We start from the raw sequence: 24,136 nt of genomic DNA, 5'->3' as shown, positions 1-24,136 counted from the left end.
CCTGGACAGATGAGATAGCTACATGCATGAAATAAGAAAGGAATAAAAGGAATCATTCAGAGCATAACAGGAGCAAAGAATAAAGCAAAGTGAGAAAAAGAATCAGTAGAATATTTGGAAGCTGAAGTGAAGACATCTCCCAAAAAGTAGAATCAAGATACAAAGAAATAGAGGAGTGTCGCGAGCAAAACCCCTGGGTCCCGCCAGGAGGTCGCAATGTGTAAAGAAGAGATAGAGAGATGGATATGATGTAACTCACTTGATCTTTATTGGGACGAGGTCCGCACCACTATCGTGGTCTGGTCAGGGTCCGCTGACGACGTCACGGAGAAGGAGATGTCGCCTCACAATCTAGACAGAGAGGTCACCACAGAAGTTGAGACTGAGAACCAGCGAGTGGTCGGCAACGAAACTGTTGGGGCGTCGGTAGCACCGGGGATGATGTTCTCCCGACAGGAAACTCGCTTCGCCTCAGTGCAACCCGATGCCTCTTTATATACTGTGCTAAGTCTCCTTCATAAACATATTACATCACTTATTTTTCTTATGCTTACACACCAAAAACATACACACGTCGTAAACATGTTTTGGTGTACGATATTTCGCACAAAAAAATATTTACAACTTGTTACTCCGCGCTAATCTTATCACTACACCCATATGGTCTAGGCTTACTTGCTATGTGGTTAGTTTGCAATTTGTTCCTGTTTTTCATTCAGTAGGGGTTTGCACTTACTACATATCATTTATTTATTTATTCATTTATTTATTACACTTTATTTATTAAAGGTTCGTACTCACTACAAGGAGAAAGAATGTGAAAATCAGCACATCAACACAGAGGTTTAATATCTGATTAGAAAGAAAAAATAGGAAAAACAGAGATTTCCATGAAAAACAAGGAATTGATAGTTTGCCTGCTGCAATGGCTATTGAAAGCGACACTGTAGCTCTGATAGAGGGTTTGTTGAATTTGTAGCTCTGATAGGGAATTTGTTGATTATTGAAATGAGACAATTATTAGTACTAGGGAAAACAAAATGTTACATGAGAGTTATAATTATAGCAAACAACTATGCTTAACAGTGAATAGTAATTAATTATTCATAACATGTAAACACTGACTATTAATTTAACCGTAAATATTTGTGTAACTAAATTTTGAGTATCATGGGAGAATTAAGTACACAAAGTGTGGTATAAAAGACATTTTTTCCTTGTTAGAAATAATAGACAATTTCACAAACTTAAAAAATCAAGCATAATAGAATAGCAATTGAGATGTAGGACTATAAATCATTGACAAGTGTCTAAAGAGAGGCTGCCACCAGGGAGCTAAAACTGAACTGAGGGCAGGATGGAGAGGGCAAAAATACACTGTGGGTTTTTTGTTTGTTTGTTTTTTAATGCTTTCTATAGAGTTTTAACTTCTAGACTCAGTTTTTGTTTTGTTTTGTTTTGTTTGCTTCCAGAGTTTATTCTCAGTATTTTTGTGTTTGAACTTTGTGTGTGTGTGTGTGTGTGTGTGTGTGTTTGAACTTCTAAATGATATCCATGAATTGTACTGATAAATTTTTTAATAAAGTCCTTTTCGAGGGAGCGCTCTGGAGCTAGACACATACCTTCTAGATGTTCTGAGTTGGGATTTGGTTTTACCTTACTTATAAAATCAGCTTGTTACTTTTAAACAAGCTAATTGTTTATGAGCTTCTCATAAGAAGACACAGGACTCTGGGTCAGAGATAAAGGAATATATTATTTACCACAAGCAACATGAGCATCAGTGAATTGACCTAATTTCTACTTTGCCCTCAAGTTTCACTGGAGCACTGGATCAGCGTAACACACACTGTGTGTCTGTGTCCCAGCTGTGGAACACTGAGTTTGGGAAATCCACTGCCTTTATTATAAGCAATAAGCAAGCCTCCTCTCTGTCCAGAAGGACAACATTATCTCACCTCTCAAAATTAGCAGCTATATAAGCAACCTGGAAAAATGGCTCAGGTAAAAGAATAGTCTGGGCCTTACAGTCTTGGTACACCCAGCAAGAGGTAGGAGTACCAAAACGCACAGAGATCCATAGATGACTGTCTCTCCCAAACCATATCCAGGCTCTATGACTTACCAGCTGTGATTTGGGGCACGTTTGTGGGGGAAAGGCTCATTTTTTTTATATGGATGGCAATAATTACCTTGAGCCTGAAATAATGTATATAAAGCATGTAGCATAGTGCCAGGCATACAACAGAGAGTAAAGTTGTTATTTGTGTCTTCCCTTAAAACAAAATAAAGCAAAGCAAAACAAAAAAAACCCCAAAAGTGTAAGTGCTGGTATTTTCCAGAATCTATAAAGTAGCACTGTATGGACACTTGTAAGTTATTAATGTAAGTTTCTGTTTTGTCACTTATAAAAGGGAGATGGCAAAATCCTCATCATGAGATAATGGAAGCAGTTAAATATTATCTACTATTGGTGCTCCTGGGTGACTCAGTAGGTTAGGCCTCTGCCTTCGGCTCATGTCATGATATCAAGGGTCCTGGGATTGAGCCCTGCATCGCATCAGGCTTTCTGCTCGGCAGGGAGCCTGCTTCCTCCTCTCTCTCTGCCTGCCTCTCTGCCTACTTGTGATCTCTGTCTGTCAAATACATAAATAAAATATTTTAAAAAGTATTATCTACTTCTTACTTTCTAATACTACTAATACATACTAACACACATCCAACTTTACTGCTTATATAATGGTAGGATTATCATATTAAAAATCAAATAACAGGAAGAAATTTTAGATCAAAAATGCTATGCACAGCAACTTGTCAAAGATCATAACACAATTTCAATTTTTATTTAAAGTAAATATAATCACTCTTTCTTTGAAATTCAGTTGTGAAAAGAATTTAGACTTACTTATATAATGTGTATTTATTTTTGGAACATAAATTTTTAATAGATAAAGCAAACTTATCAACAGATGCTTTTTAAGGTGTTGTTTATTCAAGGGCAATCAATTTATAATACCACAAAATAGATGTTGTGAGGAGAATTTTGCATGTCTGTGATTATGCATATTTTCTGAAGAGGTCCTTAGCTTACAGAAGCTTCCTGAAGGAACCATCCATCGACAACACAAAGTTTCCAGTGGTGATGGGTTGACAAGCTTTAAAATCATCTCTAAAATCAGATTTCAACAAAATTCCAGATTAGAACTTTAGTTACAATCTCCCTTCTAGTGCTCCAGCAATCTAATCTCTCCTGAGAGTTTTTTGATCTTTATAGAATCATAATGAAATACCAAATCACTCAAGTAAATCTATAAAATCCATGGGGAATCTCCTTATATTTTCTAAAGTTTAACTCCATTTCACTGATTTTGAAGGAAGAATCATTTATGCACCTTTTGGTTTAAATGTAATACTACTGAATGAAATATGTCATTTCTTGTGTTATATAAATATAAAATTGGAAGAATCATTTCATTAAAAAGTCCATTCTCATGAAAAATCTTTCAATGCCTTTGAAAGACAGTATACTTAATGGTTAAGGGTGTAGAATTTAGAGTTGGGCTCCCAGATTTGCAAATTCAGCCCTATTAATCTCTTTTTTGTAATGCCACTGAAGTTGATCTTTTAGTTTCCTCATTTAGAAAATAAGGTAGTACTGTTTACTTGTCTTGTAAATTTGTTGTAGGGAGTAAGTGGAGAAATTGTAAAGTATTTAAATAGTGTCTACTACATAGTAAATTCAGTAGATGTATTACCCCTATTATGATATTACAGATAATATTGCAAAGCTGAAAATTAATCAAGAGGTTATTGTTCAGGGTCCTGGGTGGCAGAGTTGGTTGACTGAACAATTCTGGTTTTGACCCAGGTCATGATCTCAGGGCCATGGGATAGAGCCCTATGTTGGGCTCTGCAGTGAGCACAGGGTCTGCTGGAGATTCTCTCTGCCCCTCTCCCTCGTGCTTTCTCTCTCTCTCTCTCTCAGATAAATAAATGAATCTTTAAAAAAAAGAGGAGAGAGGTAATTTTTCTTATTGCATTAAACTTAGAAATATTAGGAACTAATAAAGATATTTTTTAGTTTCATAAAGAGGCAAAAATAGAGTCAGAAAGTTTTTTTATTTAAATATATATACTTAATGATTGAGATAGACACCATACTCTAGGCGTTGCTTGTTTAAAAATGGGCAATACTGGGGAACCTGCGTGGCTCACTCATTTAAGCGTCTGCCTTCCACTCAGTTCACGATCCCAGGGTCCTGGGATCCAGCACCATATCTCTACCACCTCAGCTTCTCTTTCTTCCTCTGCCTCCTTCTCCCCCTGCTAGTGCTCTCTCTCTCTCTCAAATAAATAAACAAAATCTTTTAAAAAATGGACAATACCTCCATTTTAATCAGGTCAACTGTTTGTCATAGATTATAGTCATCTATTTTAACATTACTACTTCACTAAGCCAAGCCAAGACTTTTTAAGAGAAAATAAAGAACACCATATCCTGTTTATGTGTCTTGTCTCAGAAAGAGAACTTAGTGTCCTTGCTTACACAAGAAGATACTCATTTCCAAAACAGTAGAATGTGATTAATTGCCTTTTGATTTCGTTTTCTTTTGATGTGGTCAGAGCATATCTTTAATTTATATATAATGTTTTGATGAAGAAATTTAGTTCACACCCATCAGGTTGACAAGTATTTTTTCACCCATATGTTGTTGAAGAGGTAATTGTACAACACTTTAAACAAAAGAAAGAATGTCAATAAACAGATGTTTTTTAGGATATGATTTATGACAGAAGTTCTACAAACAGTGATTTTCTTTGCCAAATAATTCCTTTCAAGCCTTTCTCTTTTAAAGAATTATGTAATGTCTCTCATTTTGTGCCAAAAAAATAGTCAGGATATGAATTTGACATCACATGCATGGTGAGAGCTTGGAAAAGATTCTGAGAACGCTATTCGCTTCCATACAAAAGGTCACAGAGTTAATTCTCCAAGCCAACATTTGAAACTGGCTGTCCTGAGAGCCTTGGATGTTTGGAAAATTAATGTGCCTATGTTCAAAATATACTTGTGCATACACTTCTAATGAACCCTTTCACAAGACAGAGAACATTGTGTCCACCTCATTTTACAGTTGCCTTTTTCCAGAGGAGAACTTTTTAAATCTACAGGATTGTACTCACAGGATCACTTAACCTAGCTGAATCACAAGAAATTGCTCTTTAAGAATGAACCATATGAATTATTTTAGTGTGTTATGTACTCTGACTTGAAGGAATTGTCAAATGATCCTCCTGGGACTCTAAAAAATTCAGCGGCTTCACATGTCTGTCTGTTTATATATCTCAAATCATGTGAATTAGGCCTCACCAAGAGCATTCACCATAGAACATGCATTATTATAACTTTGTCTATGGTCTACATGAAAAATGCCATTTTGGAGAATGTGGTTACATTTGATAGTGCTGATGATTATTTTTTGTTAAAGCTTAAGGAGGTTTTATATGTGATTTAAAAAAAATAAACATTTATTTATTCATTTTAGAGAGAGAGGGAGAGAGAGAGCATGAGTGGGGGCAGGTGCAAGGGAGAGAAAATCTTCAGCGGGCTGGATCCCACTATCCATGAGACCATGACATGAACAAAAGCCAAGAGTCCAGTGCTTAACCAATTGAGCCCCCGGGCGCCCCGACTCTATATGTGATTTAATTGAGTCATCTTTGTGCTCTTCCTATGTAATTCAGGGATGAGGAAGATGGAGGAGTCTGGGAGTGGCAGAATACTAGTAATCCTTAATGGCTAATATTTATTGAGTGTTTACTATGTGTCAGATACTTGCCTAAACATTTTATGTGTATTAACTCATGTACTGCTCACAATGTTTCTTCAGAGCAAGTACTACAATTACTTTCATTTTGGAGATGAGAACCCTGAAATATAGTGAAGTGAAGTAATTTATCTATGGTCACATTTTAGTTTAGGTTAGAAAAAAACCACTTCAGGTGCCCACTGATATGCTGAATTTCAATGGGAATACTTTAAACATTTTTTTTTTTCAAGATTTTACTTATTTATTTGACAGAGATTACAAGTAGGCAGAGAGGCGGGAAGAAGCAGACTCCCCACCGAGCAGAGAGCCCGACGCAGGGCTCCATCCCAGGACCCTGGAATCACTACCAGAGCTGAAGGCAGAGGTTTTAACTCACTGAGCCACCCAGGCGCCCCCAGTGGGAATACTTTAAACAGAGGGGATGGCTAGAGAGTTCTCCCATAAGAATGTTATTTGAATAAACCTGGGTTTGTTTGGAACTGGACCTCTTTTTCTCAGATCCAAAAACTAAAAGTTCTTGCTAATCTTTCAAGATCATCTTTCCCAATAAAAAATGTGTATTTTCACGAGTTATGAATTATCTGGAATGTCAACATATAATACTACACCATCTAGGTCATCCCACTTTGTGGGAGCCAAATTAGAGTTTGTTTGGTGAGCTCAGGATTATGCCACACAGATTCTAGAGGGCTCGACCCTGGTAAAATCTGGTGAAATGTTCTAGTCCTAGAGCAGAGGATCCCAGTCTAACAGCTAGAATTTTCAAGTCCTCGAGACTTAAGTTTTTTTTTTTTCCTCTGCTATTACTGCTGGTTATTCACTGACAACTTCGTAACTGTTTCAAAAATGACTGAAAGTTGTCACATAGGATTGTTTCTTGTACCCCACTTTTTCAATCCCCTGGATATACTTGCCTCCTCCAATGTGCTGTACATGTGATCTTGGGGAACTCTGCCCTTTGGCATTTGGTATTAATTTTATGGAACCCACTCTCAGATTTCTTTGTGAGGGTCTTTTCTGGAAATACAGACCTTTTGTAGACACTTATAGTCCTCTATAAAGGAGTGAATGATTGAGCAAAACAAATAAATATGAAGGGATGCTTAAATATACAGCTTTTCTCATCCCTGAAAAACGGATTTATATATAAAGGTACAGCTTTTTCATAGTAAATAACATACCCGAGCTGGAGCAAATTTTATTTGAAAAGTTCTTAGTCACTAACCAAAGCTTGTTTCCCAGTTGTACCCTGAACAACAGATTATTAATATGACATCATAAATTACTTTTAAAAATAATTACTTTGAACTTTTTCAGGCTGACATTAACGCTTTCTTGTCCAATGGATCTCAAGAATTTTCCAATGGATGTACAAACATGTATAATGCAACTGGAAAGTTGTAAGTACAGACAACTTGCTTTTTCTGAATACTTTGAAAAAAGTAGTCAATACAAATTTTAATGGATTATGTAGATAATTGAGAATTTTGTAACTGTTTTTGTCAGATATTTACTAAGCAGGCATGTTCTCTGTCACCACATAATGAAAGTAATCTCTTTCAGTACATGCTGTCTATACTATGATAAATAAATTGAGGGCCTAGGAATAACAGTTTTTAGGCTTGACAGACAGCTATATATCTCTATACAAATTGTCAGAGATAAAAAAGAAAATAATAATTAAAAACAAACCGCCATTTTATTTTTTTTTTTTATTAAGGTTTATTTTAATGTAGTATTAGTGGTAACACAATTGCACAGTTTTGATTGCTTTTATGTATCAGATACTGTTTGAAGGATTTTATAAGCATATGCTAACTTATTGCCATAATAACTGTTGGATAGTTACCATTGCTTACTTCACTTTATAGAAGAAGAAACGGAGGCAGAGAGAAGCCAAATAGCATGCACATGGTCAAACAAGAAAATACAGTGGAGACAAGGTTGAAACACAGATGCCAGACCTGTACACATACCGTTGCACACTCCACAATCAATCTAATAACTGAGAGTTGTGGCTTTACAAACCGCCATTTTAAAAATAGGGTACCTGTTAGAGACTAAGCATTTTGTATATGCTATGTTTAATATTCACAGAAAAAATATGGCTGTCCCCATGTTTCCACATGTCAAAATGGTCATTTTGAGTGCTTGAGTGTTGTGCTCCAATTTATGGAGGTGGGGACAACAAGCTTCTGGTTCCGAAGCTTATGCCTCCTTTGAGCCATTTTGCTAAAGTTTATTCAGAGCGTACTCTGCTGGGTATGTTATACGCGTTATCTCAGGAGAAGAGAAATTTCTTACACTTTATCAGAGATTTATCCAAGCTTACAAGCATTCCTTTAAACTCCTCGTCTTTCAGAGTGGATCTATCCGCATCACTGATTAAGGTTAACACAAACATTTCACGTCTTTCTGTTTCTTTGAAATTATCTGTAGAATCGACCCAAACTTAAATGGTTTTCAACGTTTAACAACATAAAAATGTAAGCATTATGCAGTATTTTTCTTGTGGTTCTGTGTTATATCGGAGGAAAAAGCGTCTGTTTATCATATTCCTTGAGGAAAACTGGAAGGTGAAGTCTTCAGAGTCTCAGGTCTCCAGGCAAGGTTTGTAGTGTGGAGGAGCTGTCGCTAGATGGCGAGCCTACTTCATGGGGGAATGCGGCACGCCTCTCCATTTGGTTTCTCTTCAAGTAAGAAGTGGAAATTCTCTTACTCTGATAGTAACTCCTTCTTGTTAAACTTAACTGCATGACTTTTATGAGTAGTTCTTAAGTGTGAAGCAAACACATGAATAAAGTACTGAGCAAATGAAAAGAAAATAAAATAATGTCGTTTTAGTTAGGGGAACTATTTAGAAATATAAGTGGAGAGGAGCAAAAAGAAGATTCCCAGCTGCGGAGATTTTTGTTTTGTTTTGTTTTGTTTTGTTTTGTTTTGTTTTGTTTTGAGCCCTACCATGAAAGCATTTTGAGGATGGGCTGGTTCTGTATCTTGGTTGCAAAATTGGGTACATAACATAGAAGGGTGTCAAGAAAGAAAATCATGTACAAAATAGTTGAAGACAAACTATTGCCCTCATTACTAAACCAGGCATGGTGGATATTATCTAATAGGCAGGAAGGAGTTGTTCAAGATTTAGGAGCAAGAAAATGAATCTTTAAAGATTCTTTCAGTCAAATGAACAAAGATTATTTAAGAAGGTTTCATAATATTCCAAAACAAAGAATAGGATTAGGGACAAAGGGGAATGATGTAGAGGGTAGAAACAGTAGAGGTTGATACCATAGGGGAGGCAAAATTTTATCTTCACCCTCTTACCCTTTTTCAGCGGGACTTGGGAATTAAACAGGCATAAAACAGATTAACGGGAGAAAAGGATACAAATGTATTTAATGGAAGATTTATGTAACATGGGATCCCTCATAATGAAATGAAGATTCTGAGAATTGGCAAAACCTAAATGTTCTTATACCAGGTTGAACAAGGAGAGGCAATTACGAAAAGGTAGCTAAACTAGGCAGAGAAGCTAAAGGCAGATCAAGAATTATCTTAATGTGGTCTGTACCAAATTCTTTGCCTTCAATTCCCCATTGAAGATGTTTCTCTTGTCCTAGTACAGGGAACACTCCTGTTTTCAGGAAGAAAAAAAAGGGAGGTTAAAATGCCCTTCTAATAGCTACTGTTTTTTCAAGTACCTTTAGTTCAAAATAATCCTTATGCTAAAGGGACATACTTTAAGGTGGCAAAGTCTACCGTACTTTATTTGCTAAATACAAAATGGATGTGAAGTCTCTGGGAGCAGATGAGTTCAGAGCTTAGGTAAATTGAATCATACTGGAAACATTAACAGAGGAAGAAAACATAGGATGAGAAGTAAACGTGGAAGGGAATATTGATAAATCTTATCTTAATATATTCACATTTTGGGGAATTTAGGTAAAAAACAAAAGGAAGGTTTAGACCTGGGGATACACTATTAAAAGCCATAAAGAAAGTGGTTCAAATAATAAGATAACATTTCTGAAGGAGAGAATATAGAGGGAAACAAAGAACAGACCCTTTAGAAATGCCTTCATTTAGAGATTGTTGGAAGGATTTCCAGTCAAGGGATGGTCATAGATAGCAAATTAAAATCAGTATCACTCAACCTCAAAAGAAAGTGCTGTGGTCTGTTTAACAGTATCAAATGCTACCAAAAACAATTTTTTTTAAAGGTAATTGAATAAAGAGCCATTGTTATTGATGGCAAAGACAAATGTGATTAGAACAATGAGGGTCAAATCTGAAGTCCTCCAAAAAAAATTTTAAGTGCATGATGAGAGAGTGGGACAGTGAGTAAAATCTATTACTCCACGAATGTTAGTTACTAAAGAAAGATGCGAAAGAGTAGAGTGCCTGGGGGATAACTGGGTCACTGGGCTTCCTTTCTAGAATAAGGAAAGCATACTGCGTTATTTTACAGAACGAAAGGCTGACATAACAAGACCTTTCGCTGTTTCTGCCTTTCCCAGAACATTTCCAAATTAATCAAAAACTCAATATGGAAAAGCAGGGCCTCTTGCCTCCTCTTCTTTCTTATTTTCTTATGTAAGGAATGACTAGATTGTCTCACCCATCCCCTTCATATATTTCCATCATTATACACTTTCTGCTCTCTTATTAAAAATTAATTGAGCTCACGATAGAGATACTGTTTATCAAACATCTTCAGCAGATGCTAAGAAAATCTTGTTGCTGTAGAAGCTGCTGAAGTCAAATTTTTTCAGGTATTTTTTTGTAAACTCTTTTAGATCACCTTTCTCTCTCCCTTCCTCCCTTCCTTCCTCTCTCTCGTGCTTCTTTCTTTCCTTCCCTCCCTCCCTCTCTGTCTTTCTGTCTTTCTTTCTTTCTATAATGGCCTAAAATGAAAGTTAACCTGCTGGAAAACAAGTTAACTTGCTAGAAAGCAAGAGCTGTAAGGAACCTTGTGCCTTGATTGAGAGCTGACTGCAAAAGGAAAAAAGGAAACAAATTGGTTTGAGAGGTGCAGAAAACAAGCAATAAAGGCACATAATTTAAAGGCAAAGGCCTGTCAGTATCCAACTTTCTTTTCTTTTTTTTTTTAGGAATTTATTTATTTATTTGACAGACAGAGATCACAAGTAGGCAGAGAGGCAGGCAGAAAGAGGAGGAAGCAGGCTCCCCGCCGAGCAGGGAGCCGGATGCAGGACTCGATTCCAGGACCCTGAGATCATGACCTGAGCCAAAGGCAGAGGCTGAGCCACCCAGGTGCCCAAGATCTAACTTTCTTAAGTTCAATGAATGTTCCATGATGTCTGTCAATGGTCAGGACTATTCAAGTGACCTGATGGATCTTTATTCATCTAAGAATCAACTGAAAAATATCTCTCAAGTATCTAATATACTTCACTTGATATCTTGGGTGACACACAATACGTAAAGCACAAAAGTCCCTGGTTTTAAGGACTTGAGGGGCATGTGGGTGGCTCTGTTGGTTAAGCCTCTACCTTTGGCTCAGGTCATGATACCAGGGTCCTAAAATCCAGTTCTAGGTAGGACTCTCTGCTCAGTGCGGAGCCTGTTTCTCCCTCTCCCTGTGCCTGCCACTCTCCTTGCCTTTGCTCTCTCTTCCTCTCTCTCTCTCTCTCTGTAAAATAAATAAATAAAATCTTAAAAAAAAAAAAGAAGAAGAAGAAGAAGAAGTTGGAAGACCAGTTGAGGAGTTCGTCATGAAGATTTGCATTAAAAATTATAAGTAGATGTTAATGGATATTATTGGTACAAAGAGAAGAATGATTAAGGCAAGAACAATGTCAAGAGTGAATAAATTACTTAGAAAAGTATATTTTGTCTAAACTAGCCATGACCCCATACCTCTAAGTGTCTATCCATGACTTGGACTTAAAACCCTGGGTGATACACAATTCCTTGTGTAGGAAGAAGTCACTGGGAAAAGGTGGACAGGGAAAGTCCAGGGGAAGAGAAGTCGTGATGGAAATGGATGCAAAAACAAAACCATGTATGAGCTAAGGATAGCATCAAGGAACAAAAATGGAGTAACTAACTTTCAAGCCAGAATTACAAAATATTGGTTCATCAAGTAGAACATGGGAAAGAAAAATAAAAGAAATGAAAATATAGTATATAGGAAGCACAGAAAGAGCAAAAACAGCTTTCAATAGTACCATAATTACAATAAATGGGGGGTGCCTGGTTGGTTGAGTCGGTTAAATGTCAACTGCTGATCTCAGCTTAGAGCTTAATCTTATGATCATGAGTTCAAACCCTATGTTAAAACAAAACAAAACAAAGAACTTAAAAACAAAAACAAAATAAAAGCAAAGGTTAAATTCACATTGCAAAATAAGGAGATTTCCAACTAGATGTTAACAAATATTAAGACTCAACAATATGTTGTTAGCTAAACACTTTTTAAAAAAATTTTGTAGGGGCATCTGGATGTTCAGTTGGTTAGGTTTCTGCCTTTGGCTCAGATCATGATCCCAGGATCTAGGGATCGAGTGCCACATCAGGCACTCGATCCAGGGGAAGAGAAGTCCAGCAGTTTGGCAAGGAAGCCTGCTTTCTCCCTCTCCCACTCCTCCTCCCTGTGTTCCCCCTCTCACTCTTTCTCTCTCTCTCTGTCCAATATATAAATTAAAAATAAAATAAAATAAAATAAATTTGCAAAAATATTTGGGAGAAAAAGACAGAAAAATGCATATTAGAGAAATGTATCTAAAAAAATCAAAGATGATAATTTCATATCAGGAAAGAAATTATAGAAAAAATTATGAGACATATAACTTCCAAGTATATAAAAGCAAAAAATCAGGCAGAATTACAATTTAAAAAAATAGATAAATCATTAATTTACTTGATAGTACAGGTACAGATACTAGAACAAAAGTAATTTATGGATAAAGAAAAAACTCATGATTTGTTTTCAGGATACAAGAACAATTACAAAAAGTATGTAGTAAGCCACAAAGGAAGCTTTAATAAATTCCTAAAAATCAACATCTGATGGGATGAGATCTCTCACTAAAATGAAATATGACTAATAAAAACACAAAATTACTATAAATTACTATGTGTTATCATAAATTATAACATACTCCTAGACAAAGATAGATCAGGAAACCAACAGCATATAATAAGTGACTTCTTGTTTAAAGAAGAAATAAAGGAAAACTGCTTACTAAATGACATTGAAGGCATTAACTCTCAAAATCTTGAGACCCAGAGAAAGCAGTGTTCTGTACTAAACACTACTGAGAGACACCTGGGTGTCTCAGTGGGTTAAACCTCTGCCTTCAGCTCAGGTCATGATCTCGGGGTCCTGGGATTGAGGCCCGCATCGGACTCTTTGCTCAGCAGGGAGCCTGCTTCCCCCTCTCTCTGTGCCTGTCTCTCTGCCTATTTGTGATCTCTCTCTCTCTCTTTATCAAATAAGTAAATAAAATCTTGAGGAAAAAAAAAAAAAGACTACTGAGATAGGTCTTTGATTCACGAAGACCAACAAGGAAAAACAGAGTATTTAAAGAATCACATAAAAACTCCAAATTGGTACTTTGGGAAGTCCAAGAACCTCGAGACACCTCTGAAGAAACTCGTCAAGGAAGAAAGAAATTATGTTGCATATAAGAGATACAGAGTGAAGAGGAGGAAGTGAAGGGAAGGAAATGACGATAAATATACTAAACTGAAAACAATAAAGGAAAATCCTGAGCACTCCATCTTTTCCAGTTCTATCTACTGACCTGACATTAGAAAAGAACCTCAGGCAAAAGCTTTATTTGAAAAAGAGAATAAAGAGAAATCCACACTGCCGATAGCTAATTTCATCATAAATTAATGAGAAATTCAAAGAACTGAGACAGTAATGGGGAAAACAGAGAACATTTTGAAGGCTTTTTCAATGACTTGCCTAAGAATTAAGCATAAAGATGATTCTCTCAATTTTTCTCTTAATACCAATGATTAAATGTTGCTTCAATTACATGAATTAGAAAAATGTAGGTGATTAATGGAGAAAGTCATGCAGAAGCTGACTTCTGTTTAAATATGCTATGTTTCTTGTAAAACTGGATTTCACTAGAAATTTCTTTTAGATTACTGGAGTTTTACAATACAGCTAGAATAAGGAATGGTTGTGGAAATATAGAGAAATAAGGTTAGCAGGGTTGCTTAGAGGCATGAAGATAAAAGATTTCTGAAGATAGTCTCAAAAATAAAGAACAGAAGAGAGGACAAAGAAGATGACATCATTTTAAGGAAAATTGAGGGACAAATGGGAAGAATAAAACAGAGAAAGACAATGAAAAGTTCTTTGTGGCATTTTAACATATGTTTCCTGGAGACTGTTTTTCAAATATTATTAACCTACTTTACTTGGGGAGTATAGCATTCATATAGCACTTTCACTGAATTTGGAAAAAAAACGGGAAACCAAGGTTACTTTTTAAAAATATTTAATTATAAATAGAAACGTATTAGCTGTAATTCAAATATGTTTATCATAGTGATTCAGTAGCTGCCATTTAAAATCAAAATGAAATAGCCACAGTAAGACTGAAACTTTACCCTTAGATTAACCTTAAAAAGCTAAATCTCATCACTGAGAATGCCTTTGCAGCCGAAGAAGAGAATGAGTCCCCATATATACAGACACACCTCATTTTACTGCATTTTGCTTTTTTGTGCTCACAGATATCATGGGGTCTTTTACAGATTGACAGTTGGTGTCAACTCTGCATCAAGCTAGTCTGTAGGCACCATTTTGCAACAGCATTTTCTCACTTTGTGTCTCTATGTTTCATTTTGATAAGTCTCATAATATTTCAAACTTTTTCATTATCATGATATTTGTTACAGTGATCTGTGATTACTGATCTTTGATGTTACTGCTGTCATTGTTTGAGGGCTCCATGATTGCACCCATATAAGATGGCGAACTCAATGGATAATTGTAGGTGTTCTGACTGCACCACTGACCAGCCATTGCCTCGTCTCTTTCCCTCTCCTTGGGCCTCCCTAGTCTCTGAGACATAATATTGAAATTAGGCCAATTAGTAACCCTACAGTGGCCTCTAAATGTTCAAGTGAAAAGAAGACGCACACACCTCTCACTTTAAATCAAAGCCAGAAACGATTCAGCTTAGTGAGGAATCCATGTTGAAAGCTGAGATAAGCGAAAGCTTGGGTCTCTTATGCTGGTCAATTAAGTTGTGAATATCAAGGAAAAAATTTTGAAGGAACTTAAAAGTGCTACTCCAGAGAATACAAGTGATAAGAAGGCAAAACAGCCTTATTGCTGATATGGAGAAAATTTGAGTGGTCTGGACAGAAGATCAAACCGGCCATCACATTCCCTTCAGCCAAAGCCTGATGCACATCAGGGCCGTAATGGTCTTCAATTCTGTGAAGCCCAGGAAAGGTGAGGAAGCTAAAACAGAAAAGTTGGAAGCTAGCAGAGGTTGGTTCATAAGGTTTAAAGAAAGACCTGGTCTCCATAACATAAAAATGTAAAGTTAAGTGGTAAGTGCTGATGTAGAAGCTGCAGAAAGTTTTCCAGAAGATCCAGCTCAGTTTGTTAATGAAGGTGGCTACACTAAATAACAGATTTTCAATGTGGATGAAACAACATGTCATTGGAAGAAGATGCCGTCTAGGATTTTTATAACTAGAAAGGAGAAGTCAATGCCTGGCTTTGAAGCTTAAAGAACAGGCTGACTGTCTTGTTAGGGGCTAAAACAGCTGGTGACTTTAAGTTGAAGCCAATGCCAAAAATCCTAGAACCCTTAAGAACTAATGCTAAATTTATTCTGCCTGTGCTCTAATTTGAAAAACAAAGCCTGGATGCCAACACATCTGTCTACAACATAGTTTACTGAATATTTTAAGAGCATCATGAGACTTACTGCTCAGAAAAAAAGATCCCTTTCAAAATATGACCGCTCCTTGACCATGGACAATGACATTAATGTTGGTTTCAAGCCTGCAAACACAATATCCATTCTGAAGGAGTAATTCTGACTTTCAAGTCTTATTATCTGAGAAATACATTTTGTAAGACTCTAGCTGCTACACATAGTGATTCCTCTGATGGGTCTGGGCACTAGAGATTGAAAACCTTCTAGAAAGGACTCACCATTCTAGGTGCCATTAAGAACACTAATGATTCATGGGAAGAGATCAAAATATCAACGTGCAGAAGAATCTGGAAGAAGTTGATTCCATTCCTTCATGGAATACTTGTAGACTTCATTGGAGGCAGTAACTGGAGATGTGGTGGAAATAGCGAGAGAACTAGAATTAGAAGTGGAGCCTGAAAATGGGACTGAATTGCTTCAATCTCATGATAGAACTGGAATGGATGAACTCTTTCTTATGGAGTGTTTTTTGGAGATGGAATCTGCTCCTGGTGAAGATGCTATGAAGATTGAAAGGTTGTTGTCATTGTTGAAATGACAACAAAGGATTTAGAACATTACATAAATTTAGTCAATAGAGCAGCACCAAGTGTTTGTGGGAGTGGACTCTAGGTTTTTTTTTTTTTTTTTTAAGATTTTATTTACTTATTTGACAGACAGATATCACAAGTAGGCAGAGAGGCAGGCAGAGAGAGAGGGGGAAACAGGCTCCCAGCTGAGCAGAGTGCCCACTGCAGGGCTCGATCCCAGGACCCTGGGATCATGACCTGAGCCGAAGGCAGAGGCTTTAACCCACTGAGCCACCCAGGTGCCCCTGGACTCTAGTTTTGAAAAAAGTTCTTCTGTGGGGAAAATGCTATCCAACAGCATCACGTGCTGCAGAGAAATCATAGGTGAAATGAAGAGTCAGCTGATGTGGCAGACTTCATTATTGTCTTGTTTTAAGAAATTGCCACTGCCACCTCAACTGTTAGCAGCCACCACATCAAGGCAAAACCCTCCACCAGCAAAAAAAGCTGTGACTCACTGAGAGCTCAGATGATGGTTAGCATTTTTTAGCAATAAAATCCTTTTAAATTAAGTTATGTACATTTTTTTTCCTCTGGACTTAATGCTATTGCCCACTTACTAGACTAGAGTATAAACATAACTTTTACATGCACTGGGAAGCCAAAAAATTATTTGACTCCTTTTATTGCAATATTCACTTTATTGCACTGATCTAGACCTAAACCTGCAAGGTATCTCTAGGGATGCCTATAGGTTTGAAGTTCAAACATTTCCTTTATCAAATCTAAAGGCCTGCCCCATGGAGTGTTTATTTGTCAAATCTCAACAGATTTTTACCCAGTTGCTTTTATAAAAGCCAGAAGTTTAATATACTATTATGCCTCCAGTCTATAACATCCTCATTCACCCTCACGAGAGAATTCTAGAAGAAATACTGTAAATGCTTGCTGTTGGGTGTAAAGAAATTGTATCAGTTTCATTTATCTTTCTAATACTTTTTTTTTAGTGTCAAGTTCAGTTAGAAAGTATCAGCGATTTACCATGACAATTTTCATCTCCAAAATTCACAGCAGTAGAAATTTATTAAATATCAATAAAAAATATTAAGCCATATATGCTACAGAGAGAATTCTGCAATAAAGCCTTACTTTTCATTACATGTTTTATTTAATTTAAAAAATAGTGTGTGATTTGTGCCCCAATTTCGGTGTGTTATTGCTGGTAATGTGTAAGATTGAGTGACATTTCTACTAAAGATAAACTAAATATTAAAGTGACCACTAGTGTTCCTTCTCAGAATTAGATTATATTACTACTAAAGTTCAGAATCTATTGTATGACCTTTTTTAAAAAAAAAATTGGCTGTATGAAGTAAAACATAAAGCTATCTTTTCAAAGAACAAATTTTCACTGATATCACAGTTTTGTTTATAAATGTATTTTCTTTGCTTCACAAGTTACTAGTCTCTGAGGGAAGGAAACAGCTATGTTATGACTTAGACTATGCCCCTAAGGGACTGACAGTGCAAACTGATGTGCAGCAAAGGTGAGGGAAAAAACTAAAGATTTTAATGTTTAGCCTTTAATTTATACCATAACAAAAATTTCTAAATTGACAAATTTTCCCCAAGTGAAAAAGGACATGCAGATTTTTTTTAATCTTGGAAGAACATTGAATAATAATTTCCTAACATCATCATAAACTATTGTTATTCATAAAAAGACAAAGGTGACATGGGGTATATGAACTATCACTGTAATTCCTTATTTCATATCTAAAGAGGAATGTAGGTAACGCACAGGAAAAACTCACCAATGTGAGAAAGTTAAAGAAATTTTAATTTCAGGTTAGAAAAGAAAATGCAAGGAAAGTAACTCAGGAGAGAGAGGAATCTTTTTCACAAAGAGCAGCCTAAATCCCTAAAATTATAGGAAGAGAACTTTTTAAGGTCAACTTAAAAAAAATACTGACAAAAATTGTAAGACGCTTCCAAAACATGCTTCAATGGGGTTTTTGGATAGAAATATCTAAAGATAGATGGGAGGTATTTGCTATTTAATTTTCAGATTCATTTCAAAACCACATCTCAAACCAGTTTCTCTGGAATGTATGCCAAGACTAAGGAATTTGGTGAAGATTTTTGACTTTTATTTCCTAATAATCTCTACTGTTTTCAAGCTCTTTCATAATTTAGCAAAGTATTATTCTAAATAGTACTATGCCTTTTGCCCGGCGAGTCAGAGATATGAACGATTTTTATTTTGCTAAATATTACTGAAACCTCTGTGGTTGCAATGTTAGTTAGAAAGCAAGTTTTCCCAAGACACAAATATTCACTAATGAACAAGCTACTTCTAAGATTACTCCCCACTTAAACATTTCAGCCTGCTTAACCCCGCGACTATTCTCTTCCGGTGTGTCCTCATCTTGGTAAATTCTCTTTTGCTGATTGTCAGATATCCTAAACATAAGGTGTTATCATAAAAACAGTGTAGTTACAAGTCTTACAAAAAGGTGATGCCACAGTACTTTTATGATCTTTTACACCTATTTCCTGATTTAGTCCTAAACACAACTTGATGAGATGGGCTTTATTTCCATTGTAAATATCAGCAAATTAAGGTTGAGAAAGGTTGAGTGACTTTCCCAAAGTCACACAATGAAGATGTGGACCAAGCAAACTTCTGAGAATTAATAGCTCACAAACTTAAAACAAGCATCAGTCCTTTCAAAATCTATCTCTAGTAACCAAAATGAGAACCACAAGTCTGGATTAATGGTTTATAGGTTAGTTATACCAGAGAGTTCTAGAGAAAGTGTAATTACTAAGAAGATAATTAAGCAGGCCTATAACTTAAAGGAAACCACATCGAACAACCTGGTTGATGGTAGGATTATTCAAACTAAACGCACAAATTGTACATAAAAAATGTTTCAGTTAAATAGATTTTGACATAGCAGTTGTTCCTTGTCAGGTCAATAAAATTTACTTGAGTAATATTCCTCCTGGCAATAATCAGCAAGCATGTGCCAAGTGTAAGCATTTTCTTCCTTTAGGGTTTTTTTTTTCTTTTTCTTTTTTCTTTTTAAATTCCAGCTGCTAGTTAAGTACATCAGCATTTGCAAGCTGTGTCAAACCCAGAAATCTCAGCCTTTCTCTTTTTTTTCTATTGATTGAGAAAGCTGGGCCAAACAGGCTTCTAGGTCACTTAAAACTGAATGTTAAACTATAGTTGTTTTGTAATTCTCAAACTGTTTTCAACTTAAAATGTATTTTCAGTCATATTCTCCCTTTGAATAAGTATTTCTTTTGCATACTACTCATGGTGGAAAGTATTAAATAACCTTTTTTTCCCTCCTGTGGACTTTTAAGCTGTTTTTTAAATGACCAAAGGTCATTTGATTTCTTTTAGTAACAATATAATACATTTGAAATCATGTCTTCAAAATAAACATGTTTAGGGACACCGAGGTGGCTCATTCAGTTAAACTACGGACTCTTAATTTTGGCTCAGGTCATGATCTCAGGGTTATGAGATCGAGCCTCACTTTAGGTTATGTGCTCATATTATGTGTGGAGTCTGTTTGAGATTTTTCTCTCTCCCTCTCCTTCTGCTCCTACATCCCTACTCCCCGGCTTACACTCTCTCTCTCAAGTAAATAAATGAATAAAATCTTTTAAAAAATAATTTAAAAAATGATCATGTTTATACAGGGAAATTTGTACCATAAAGACGATAAAACAAAGACATGCTTACATGCTTTAGCCTTGGTTCCCGATCTTCTGTACTAATGTTAACCAATTTTGTTTGTCTCACGTGCTCTGTCTATGGTCACAGATATAAAAAGTATAAAAGACACAAATATAAAAGGCATTTCAAACATTAAACTGCAGAAAATTAAAAAGTGTTTTGCATATTAACATTGTAATTTTATTTCAGATTTAAGTAATTTTTCTAATGTGATTGGTATAGAACTATATCTTATTATATCTTCATCTCCCTTACATGGAGCATCCTCTTTTCCAATCATGACTCTTTCTTCTGTCTGCGGCCTGTTTAAGCTTTTCCTGATGTTTCTATGGAATTCTCTCTTTGTATTTATTTATGTATTATTTTATAGGTGTTAATGACAGTCTAACTTTATATTTCATAGTTCAAAGGGTTATAAATACATACACATAATTAAATCTCCCCTTTTCTTAATAAAGTATACCTTCTATATGCCAAAATACAAAAACATTATGCATCTTTATAATATCCTTTTTTTTTTAAATATTTTATTTATTTATTTGTCAGAGAGAGACAGAGAGTGAGCAGAAGCAGGAGGAATGGCAGACAGGGGAGAAGCAGGCTCCCCGCTGAGCAAGAAGTTCAATGTGGGGCTCGATTCCAGGACCCTGAGATCATGACCTGTGATGAAAGCAGATGCTTAACCAACTGAGCCACCCAGACCCCCCAGTGTTAGGCATTTTAACTCAGAAATTGTGTAGCGTACCTTGTGTTTACGTTTTCAATATGAGTGGATTTTATTTCTGTATAACCCTTTTTCGAAATGTATAGAAAATTCTCCCATTATTATTTATCAAAATTTTTTTCTAGGGTAGATGCAAAATGAAAATTTCCCCTTAAATTTCTTTTTTTTTTTTTTAAGATTTTATTCATTTATTTGACAGAGATTACAAGTAGGCAGAGAGGCAGGCAGAGAGAGAGAGGAGGAAGCAGGCTCCCCGTGGAGAAGAAAGCCCGATGTGGGGCTCGATCCCAGGACTCTGGGATGGTGACCTGAGCCGAAGGCAGAGGCTTTAACCCACTGAGCCACCCAGGCACCCCTCCCTTAAATTTCTATACATAGGTCTAGTTCTGGCCTCTGTTCTACACCATTCCATCTAATTGGTACAAAGCCTCTGAAACCATTTGAATACTATAGCTTTATTTGTACGTTTTGTCCTCTGTCAAACAGATCTGCTTCTTTACTTTTACTTTTCAAAACTGCCTTTGCTATGTATATACATTTGTACTTCAGGTTAGTTGATAATTACATTAGGATTTTTATTTACGTGGAATTGATATTATAGAATAATTATTAATTATGGTCACAATAATGTGTCACAAGACCACAACATGTTTCTGTCTTTATTTCCATCTTCTTCTCCATCTTTCAAAGAAATTTAATTATTTGATTTTCACATTTCTTTGTTAATTCATTGCTATACACATTATATATTTTTGCTGAAACTGAGAATAAAAATTTTGTTCATATTCATCTTAAATGATACAATAGCATTTAAATCCATATTCTAATTTTATGAAGAAAAGACTTGGATCTTAGTTACCCAGAGGTGAGCAGCTGAACTTCTAGAGCAGATAAAATCATAGGGTGAGGAAGACAGCAAAGAGAATTAAAGGGGGAATTCCCAGTGACAATATTGGGAAATGGAAGTTCTTCCCACATGAATGAACCATGTTCACAGGAGAAAGAGGTGACAGAGTCTCTCTAGGTGCCTTGAGGACACTTTCCCCAACCCATGTGGGATTCAGTCAAGTGGGAGGACAGAGCAGTTAAATGATAAACACTTCTGAGGGGTTAGAGATATTTGAAAAAGGGAGATGTCCTGTGTCCCTTTGAGAGGGGACCACCTTGTAGGGTGGCCACAGCCACATAGGCCGTCCTAACAACCAAAAATATATCAGTGCAACATATGTAAAAACATAAGGAGATAAATGATAGAAGATTGGTAGGTAGCTCAGTGGTAAGCTAAACTAATAGTTCCTCTGTTTTTTATAGCTGTTTAATTACCTGGAAGAGATCTAGAAATCCCCCAAATTCCACAAACATATAACGTAGTTGGGAAGCTCAACTTCTAAGTGATCTATCATAGGGCTCACAATACAGTAGTTTCCATATCCTATTATTTCAGGGAATAAAAAAATAGAAAATAAATAAAAGAAACAAAGCCTGAAGTCTACGTAAATGAAGATAAGATCTGGTTGGAAGGTATGGCTGAAATTCTGTATCCTGGCAACAAAGGGAACTATCAAAGTACAATGATGCCAAGAGAACAGACCATATATTTTACCATCCTCAGATCTTGTTGGATGTGAGGGTCCAGCCCCAGACCCATGATGAAACATCTTGAAATGGAGGGCAGAAAGCACCAGTGAAATAACACAGCTTAAAGTGACCATGCACTCATTTCTCTTCATTGTCATGAGGGCACTGAAGCTCCTCCTTACCATTAGAGTAACCATGTAACTTATCATTAAAATGGGGACACTTAAAATATTTAAAAAAAATAAAAACCCTATCACTTATAAGATATAGTAATTTTAGTATCTGTGGTGCCTTTCTTTTAGACTCTAAAGATTTTATTTATTTATTTGTTTATTTATTTGAGAATGAGTGAGAGAGAGAGAGAAGGAGAGGGAATATGAAGCAAACTCTGCACTGAGCACAGAGTCTGACACGGGGCTTGATCCCACAGCCTCAAGATCACAACCTGAGCTGAAACCAAGAGTCAGGCACTTCTCCGACTGCACCACCCAGGTGCTCTTGATAGTGGTTTTTGTTGTTGTTGTTGTTGTGTTTTTGTTTGTTTGTTTTCTTTTAAATTAGCAGGTGAATTAAATAGTTCTGAACTGTTTCTTTTCAAAATATCCTTTCTACCTTGCAGAGCCCCTCTCCTTATCCCAAACATGGAACATGATCAAGCACCAGGAGGGCAGTATGCTCTCTCTCCATCTGTCTCTCTCTTGTCTCTTAAAATTAATAAAAAAACAAATAAATAAATAAGCAAACAGACAAGTAAACAAAATATATCCTTTATAAAGAAATATATGCATGTATATTAAAGCAAATCAAAATAATTGGAATCATGTTAAACATTGTAATTTTGATACTAAATTTGAAATTGTTAAAAATCACTTGACCTTATAGACCCTAGATTATAATTTTCTTAGTAAGAAATTGTTCTCTATAGTTGAGGTAGCTCAACTCAATTGCCTATACTTGATAATTTCGTAACTTGATTTTATGTATTTTATATTGATGTAGGTAACCATTTTGGCCCATGTAATTTTACAGATATTGTCTTTGTCTTGAATAAGAGTACCTTTTATCAAAAATAGGCTCTTAGGACAAAACTCAGCTATAGTAGTTGTTTCTACTTAAGAAACATTTTTAATTCTTTACCTAATTAAGATGCTGGGAAATATGTCTTCTTAATTCCATTTCCATTTCAATATTAGTTAACCAATTAAAAACAAGCAGTCAATACAATCTTTCCATTTCCACAGTTATCAAATTACAATAAATATTGTATCATTTGAGACCTTTCTTCCTTTATATTGTAGGGATCTCTGTTTAGAAGCTTCATTTTTATAATTGCTATTTACTAAAATCTTCAGAATCCAAAATTTTAGTGTTCCATTCATAAAATAAATTCATTAAATATTTCCAACTGACTTTGAATACATGCAACCAAATTTAGAGAAGCTATTTACCAAAAGTTCAATATCTTTGTAGGACATATAAGTTGATTCATGAAATAGTTCTTCAAATGTTTAAATTAAAAAAAATAGCTGATAACAAGCAATAAATAGAAAAAGCATGTTGTGCCATAATGAAATATAATTTTTAATTCGACATCAGCTTTGTCCCACACAAAAAAATTATATTTCAGGTACTCTGTTCCAATAAAAAAGTTATAAATTTAACAACTATAGCTTCTCTTTCACTGATAGAGTGTCACAGTTTATGTGTTTAAAATAAATCATATGTGGGATGCCTGGGTGGCTCAGTGACTTAAGTGTTCAACTCTTCATTTCAGCTCAGGTCATGATCTCAGGATCTTG

At 35.8% G+C, this 24,136-nt stretch overlaps 1 protein-coding gene and 1 long non-coding RNA gene across 6 annotated transcripts in view; one reads left to right on the top strand and one right to left on the bottom strand.

Moving 5' to 3' along the window:
• LOC106007199 overlaps window positions 1-24,136 on the bottom strand; it is a 121,860-nt gene that overhangs the window by 5,666 nt on the left and 92,058 nt on the right. For 4 of the 5 annotated variants that reach the window (XR_001181783.2, XR_001181777.2, XR_001181781.2 and 1 more), the window contains one exon: window positions 7,535-9,465. This is a non-coding gene — a long non-coding RNA (uncharacterized LOC106007199). Of the gene's footprint in view, window positions 1-259; window positions 352-7,534; window positions 9,466-24,136 lie in introns of those variants that run through there. The other variant, XR_006607592.1, reaches the window with a different exon arrangement.
• The window catches only part of GLRA3 (glycine receptor alpha 3), a 194,628-nt gene that overhangs the window by 120,887 nt on the left and 49,605 nt on the right, over window positions 1-24,136 (top strand). Inside the window, exon 5 of the mRNA XM_013063301.2 lies at window positions 7,149-7,231. Coding sequence (XP_012918755.1) covers window positions 7,149-7,231 — 83 coding nt within the window. The remainder of the gene's footprint in view (window positions 1-7,148; window positions 7,232-24,136) is intronic.

Source organism: Mustela putorius, unplaced genomic scaffold (genome assembly GCF_011764305.1).
Source record: "Mustela putorius furo isolate JIRA1106 unplaced genomic scaffold, ASM1176430v1.1 tig00000682_pilon_pilon_pilon, whole genome shotgun sequence".
Classification (NCBI taxonomy): Eukaryota; Metazoa; Chordata; class Mammalia; order Carnivora; family Mustelidae; genus Mustela; species Mustela putorius.
Note: the sequence above shows the minus strand (reverse complement) of the source record. Positions and strands in the feature narration are given on the sequence as shown.